This window comes from Otolemur garnettii, unplaced genomic scaffold (assembly GCF_000181295.1).
Source record: "Otolemur garnettii isolate 467f Iridium unplaced genomic scaffold, OtoGar3 scaffold00068, whole genome shotgun sequence".
Taxonomy (NCBI): domain Eukaryota; kingdom Metazoa; phylum Chordata; class Mammalia; order Primates; family Galagidae; genus Otolemur; species Otolemur garnettii.
Genome location: NW_003852463.1, coordinates 2,155,332 through 2,162,046, shown reverse-complemented (window position 1 = coordinate 2,162,046; position 6,715 = coordinate 2,155,332). Strand labels below are relative to the sequence as shown.

At 41.5% G+C, this 6,715-nt stretch overlaps 1 protein-coding gene across 4 annotated transcripts in view; it reads left to right on the top strand.

Annotated features, from left to right (window-relative positions):
• DGUOK (deoxyguanosine kinase) overlaps window positions 1-6,715 on the top strand; it is a 33,095-nt gene that overhangs the window by 12,000 nt on the left and 14,380 nt on the right. Inside the window, exons 1-2 of one of the 4 annotated variants that reach the window (XM_012807431.2) lie at window positions 1,349-2,214; window positions 4,157-4,269. The exons of 1 other annotated variant lie outside the window; for it this stretch is intronic. Coding sequence is in view for 1 of the 3 variants with exons in the window: in XM_003793392.3 (XP_003793440.1) it covers window positions 4,157-4,269 (113 nt within the window). In the remaining 2 variants the exon portion in view is untranslated. Of the gene's footprint in view, window positions 1-1,347; window positions 2,215-4,156; window positions 4,270-6,715 lie in introns of those variants that run through there. 2 more of the 4 variants (XM_003793392.3, XM_023515301.1) reach the window with 2 other exon arrangements.

The following is a 6,715-nucleotide window of genomic DNA, read 5'->3' as shown; positions in this document are numbered from 1 at the left end:
GGGAGGCTGAGGCAGGAGACTAGCTTGAGTCCAGGAGTTGGAGGTTGCTGTGAGCTGTGATGCCACAGCACCCTACCCAGGGGGACAGCTGGGAGGCTCTGCCTCAAAAAAAAAAAAAGAATCACATGTTGACGTAAGAAATTCTAAGACAGTACCACCCACCTTTTTTTCTTTTAAGTTATGGCACATATAATAACACTGATAGCCAAGACCTTAAGGTTTGATGCTGCTTGTGAGAGCTAATACTTCCCAAAATTCATGATGATAAGAATATATTGAAAAATAACAGTTAATCTGGACCAGACATGGGTGGCTCACACCTGTAATCCTAGCACTCTGAGAGGCCAGGGCTGAGATGGGAGTATCCTTTGAGCTCAGGGGTTCCAAACGAGCCTGAGCAAAAGTGAGACCCCATCGCTACTAAAATAGAAAAATTAGCAGACACTGTGGCATGTGCCTGTACAGCTACTTGGGAGGCTGGGGCAGGAGGATTATTTGAGCCCAGGAGTTTGAGGTTGCTGTGAGCTAAGCTGATGCATGGCACTCTAGCCTGGGCAACAGAGTGAGACTTTGTCTCCAAAGAAAGAAAAGAAATACTGCTGTGGTGAATTATCTAGACTCTCAGAGCCCCAGCAATATGGATGGCTTAGCTCTCAGGACCTTCCACCACCATTTGTTGTCATTCTGTTTTGGAGCTGACTATTTTTTTTGGGAGACAGAGCCTCAAGCTGTTGCCCTGGGTAGAGTGCTGTGGCATCACAGCTCACAGCATCCTTCACCTCCTGGGCTTAAGCGATTTTCTTGCCTCACCCTCCCAAGAAGCTGGGACTACAGGCACCCGCCACAATGCCCAGCCATTTTTTGGTTGTAGTTGTCATTGCTGTTTGGCAGGCCCAGGCTGGATTCGAACCTGCCAGCTCTGGTATATGTGGTCGGCACTTTAGCCGCTTGAGCTACAGGCGCCAAGCCTAAAGCTGACTTCTGATTATTAAACTGGTTTTCCAGAAGCCTTGGAATGGAGTGTGAGGTACAGGATGCCTTGGGTTTCATATGTGATAGTTCCAGTCATTGAAACTATATATTTCCATTACATCTAATTTGTTTGCATTCTGGGGTTTGTGTATTTAAATTGCATGAGTCAGTTTCTTAGTGTCCTGATTGCCCTTAATGAACTAATGATGTCTCACCTCCAAGGTGAAGTTGGCTCTCCCTGACCCTCAGAGCTCTTCCTTTCCATCTACAATAGTTTTGTTTTTTGTTTTTTACATAATTGTTAACTTCTTTAAAATTTAAGTAATTCTAACAATTATTCAATCCCAACCATCTAACAAATCATCTACCTTTATTCATAGTAATTAAAATAACTTTTCTGTCTGTAGGCAGGGACCGTGGTTTAGACTTATTAACCCACCTGCAATCTAAATATTGACCCCCTGGGCCAAATATTTTAAGCTAGGGCTATTCAGAGCAGTCAGGTATCTGATAATATACAAACTCAAGCAATTAGTAACTAATCAGTATGGTAGGAATTTAGTGTGAGCTAGAGAAGTTCTGAACTTCATGGAAGAGGTAGGACTGTAAGCTTGGTAGGCAAAGGATTTAGAGATAGGCCTAGAAGAGCAAGGGAGGGCATTTAATCAGTGAAGTGTGGGAAGAGCAGAGGCTGAGCAAATGTGAAAAGGTACTGCAAGTTGGGTGGAGGTGGGGACTGAGAGATGAGCATGACTGTACAAAATGCACAAATTCATGTTGTTCTCACCCGTCTATTCAGAGAGGAGTTGGGGTGGTGTGTAGTAAATGTCACATAATATTGGATGTGTGGGCTCTTGTGCTGAGACATCAGCACTCCTGATCAGTAACCCTGAGTGGCTGATAGAATTGACTAGGAGGTTGCCCCTCTTTTTTCTCTTGAGAAAGACCACTTCTGATAGAGGAGATTGAGCCTCTACAGCCATTTTTTGGGTTTTCACAAATACAAGTTTCAGAGGGAAGTGAAATTAATTACATGTTGTGTATTTTATTCATTCAGCTAGGTCATCAGGCTAGAATTTGTTTTCTACCCTGCAGGAGCCCCATCTCTGCAGTGGTCGAGTCTCACACCATGAATACCAGGCCAAGCACTAAGGAGGATTAGATAACCCAGCTTAGAGGCATCAACCTTCACATAGGAGTACATCTGAGCAGAACATTGAAGACTGAGTAGAAGTTGGTCAGGTGAGGAGAAGAGGTGCTCCAGGAAATGAGAACTCACATACAAGAACTTAATATACATGTCTGCAAGAGGGAACATGGCATGATTGGAGCTGCAAGGACTTTGGTCCAGCAGGTGCATAGGTAAAGCCAGGGAGGTATGTGAGGGGTTAGATCTTATATCTCAGAGCATAGTGAAGGACTTAGTTTTTCTCATGAAGGCAGTAAGGAACTGTCAGAGGATTTTAAACAGTGTTATGTCATATTCAATGTGGCTATCATATGGAGAAGATTGGAGAGAAAATAAGCTGAAGTCAGGTGAGAGACGATGAGAGCTTGGTCTTGAGCACAGAAGGGGAATGGAGTTAAAAGGACAAATGGGAAATACTCAAGCACAAAAGGACTTGGTGGCTGCTTAAAGTTTGGCAGAAGAGAAAGAAGCTCTGATGTTTGTTGGTGCCACCATACTCTGAAGTCAGGAGGAAGCTCCATTTGGGAAAGTGGTGAATTCATTGAAAGAATATAGTGACTTTGAGGTATTTGTGGGATGTCCAAGTGGAGATGTCTGGAGAGCTCTTGAATGGTGTGTTTGGAGCTCAGGGAGGTATAAGTCAGATATTGGTGTAAATAGGAAAAGATAACATGAATATTTCATCTCCAAATATTTCTCAATTTTTTTTTTTTGGCTAGAACTGGGTTTGAACCCACCACCTCTGGCATATGGGGCTGGTGCCCTACCCTTTTGAGCCACAGGCACCACCCTCCAAATATTTCTCAAAGCAACAACTACTTTCCACTTACCCTGATCATCACCCTGATCCACGTTTCTATTATTTTTTGGCTAATCTATCTGCTTCTGCTTCTGCCCATTCTTACACAGCTAGTGGAGTGATCTTTTTAAAATGAGAGGAATCTTATAATTTCCCTGCTTAGAAGCTGTTATCATTGACTTCCCATTACCCATAGGATAGAATTCAGACTTCTAACCATGGCTACAAATGCCCTGTGTGACCTGGCCCTGGACTTCCTGTCTGCATGGCCATGCTCATCTTAAGCCAGCTCTCATTACTTACCCATGCTGTAGCCATACTGGCTTCCCTAGGGCTTCATACTTCTGTCTTTTGTGTGCCAAGTTCTTCATCTCTTCCAAGCCTTTGTTCAAGCTACTCACTCTGCATGGATTATTATCTTTCAAGTCTTACTTCAGATGTCAGTTTTTCAGAGGAGCCTTCTCTCACTTCCTGAGCTACATTAGAGCCAACCTGCATTTTTCTTTCCTAGCATTTAACTCAATTTGTTAGTACTTAATTGTGTGTTTGTTTATTATCTATCACCTATATAAGCTCTCTGAGGGCAAAATCCATTCTATGTTTTGTTTACCATTGTACCCCCAGTGCCTGACAGTTCTGAGCACATAGTCAGCACTCTGTGAATCTTTGTTAGATTTGTTGAATGAATGAGGGTTTAGTCATTTTCATTTTCTGTGTTGATAAACTTTTTTTTTTTTTCAGTTTTTTGGGTGGGGCTGGGTTTGAACCCACCACCTCTGGCATATGGGTCTGGCACCCTACTCCTTTGAGCCATAGGCACTGCCCTAAACTTGTTTTTTTTTGACACAGACACAGAACAAATAGAACTGTGACATAAGCAGTACACTTCATTTAGCTGATTTCATGTACTTTTGATGATTTTATTATATTTTCAACTGATATTAAGAACTCTTTGCCTCTGGAAATTGCAAATCAAACCTTGGGGGAATTTTTCCTCCCTAATGCCCATATTCATTATGGTGACTTTGATTATCATGGCCTAACATCAGTCTTACAGACTGATAGAGTTTTGAAATTACAATAGAAAAGCCGATCCTTGTTCCCTTGAATTTGGCATTGGTGGTAGAGTTTGGTAGCAGCCTTCTCCTTTTGCCCTGATTTGGGAAGCATCCCAATGCATGCCATTTGCATTGCAGCTGTGGGAAAGTCCAGCTTTGTGAAGTTACTCACGAAAACTTACCCAGAGTGGCACATAGCTACAGAACCTGTAGCAACATGGCAGAATATCCAGGCCCTTGGCACACAAAAAGTAAGTTTCTGGTTGTGGTGGGTAGCTGGCAGGCATGGATGAGTAATCTAATTGTAATAATTTAATTTGCTCTGAGTGGGTGAAGTAGCCCAGTTTGAGTCTACTTTTTAAAATAGCTTCATTCCAGAAAACAGACCACATGCACCAGAGAGGATATGACTTATTTGAATATATTTAGTTTTAATTTTTGTGGTTTTTATGTGTCTATGTAAGTGACAGCCTCTGTTCTTTGTGGTTTCCCAAAGCATGTCCAACTATTATGTCTTTAAAGATGAATCCTGTCATTCCTTCCTTTAAGTATGTATATTTTTATTACTGAAGATGATCATCAGGAGTAATAGTTACGGCAATTTTAACTTTTGTATAAAGTGTCAAAATTAGAAGAGGCCTTAGAAGAGGATTCTGTCTCACTTTGAGTTAGTGCAGACATAACTACCATTTACGAAGCACACACGACATGCCAGGCACCGTACTATGCCAAGCACTGTATATTTCACTTACACCTCATGACTCAGGCCCTGGTGTCATGTCTGCTGCTTGTCAAAGGCCATAGAGTTGGTTTCAGCACTATCCACATCAGTGTCAATAGGGAAGGACCTATTTAGACATGGATCTTAAGCGGTAGCACTGTGCTACCTCAGGCTCCATGAACTCCTCCTGCCTCCACCTGAATGGCTCATTCTTGTTTGTCATACTCTAATTGTTAGACTCTTCTGCCTTGCTCTGAGCCACATTGCACCCCTGTGACTCTGACTCATTGGTGTAGGTTCTGCCTCCTAAGTCTTGTGACTTTTCCACACTCAACCCTATATATAGCTGAAGGCAATGATTTGCCTGCTCTGTCTCCCCCTCATGTCTTTTCTCTTTAAAGCCAAACACCTCTAATTTTCTCCAGGTTTATCATTCTGAAGTAACTTTGTCTAAGTGATGATTTCTAATTGGTTTATTTTCCACTAGAAATTACTAAGAATGGTACTCAGAGCTGAATATGACACATTCTGTATATAGTCTAAATGGTATAGAGTATCATGGGACTTACTCTAGATCCCATTTTTCTTCTGTTATTGTTTGTTTTTTGAGGCAGAATCTCAGTCTGCCATGGCATGAGCCTAGCTCTCAGCAGCCTCATTTTCCTGGGTTCAAGTGATCCTCCTGCTTCAGCCTTGAGTAGCTGGGACTAGAGGTACCCACCACAATTCCTGGCTAATTTTTTCTATTGTAGATAGAGACAGGGTCTCATTTTGTTCAGGCCCAGTAACCTATTTCGAATGAATAGAATGCAGCAGAAATACCTAGAGTGTGACTTTCTAGGGTAGGTCATAAAAAACATTTCTAGCATCGCCTTACTTTGAGGGGAGCCAGCTGCCTTGTCATACAGTAGCCCTTTCAAGAGGCCCAAACAGCAAAGAACTGAGGTCTCCTATGCTCAGGTACCTAAGTGAGTCTTCCTGGAGATGGAAGCTTCCTTCCCATTCCAGCTGTCAGATGATTGTATCCTCAGCTAACATCTTGAGGAAACTTCATGAGAAACCCTGGGGTACAACCACCCACTCAAATTCCTATCCCTCAGTAGAAACTGAGATAATGATTTTTGTGTAAGCCACTTAATTTTGACATGATTTGTTAGGCAGTGATTAAAAAGTAGTATTTCTATAATCCCATTATCCAGAGGTAATATGGTTATTACTTTTGTCCTTTTAGATGTCTTTCTACAAAGGAAAAAATGGATAGATTTAACATAAATGTATAAAATATTTAATATATGTACATTTGCAATTTAAAGCAAAAATTGTGATTGCCATTGGCATGTCACTTATATTTGAAGTCATCTTCATAGTAATGTCATTTGAATGGTTGCATAATATAAAATGTTGTCATTTACTTATCCAATCCTCTATTTTGAATATTTAGTTTTCTAATTTCTCCCTATTATAAACAAAAATTTTTTCCAAGACATTCTCACTCTGTCACCCTAGGTAGAGTGTCATGACATCATAGCTCACAGGAACCTCAAACTCTTTAGCTCAAGAGATCCTCTTGCCTCAGCCTCCCAAGTAGCTGGGGCTACAGGTGCCCACCACAACACTCAGCTGCTTTTTCAGAGACAGGGTCTCACTTTTACTCAAGCTGATCTCAAACTCCTGAGTTCAAGCAATCCACCAGCCTTGGCCCCCCAGGCTTATTAGGATTACAGGCTTGAGCCACCATGCCTGGTATTTTTTCCCCTATCTTAATAATAAAAGCATTTGCAACAGAGAATTTTCTTTGTGAGATAATAAGCTTTGGCTCTGTCTCAAGATTTGATGTGTAAGGTTTTAACTAAACTGTCTAAATCAATGGTTCTCAACCTGTGGGTTGCCGCAGCATTAGGAAGGTTGAGAACCACTGGTCTAAATAGTTTATAATTGTAGTTGTGACTTATTCTTTGCATAAGAGTTATTTTGAA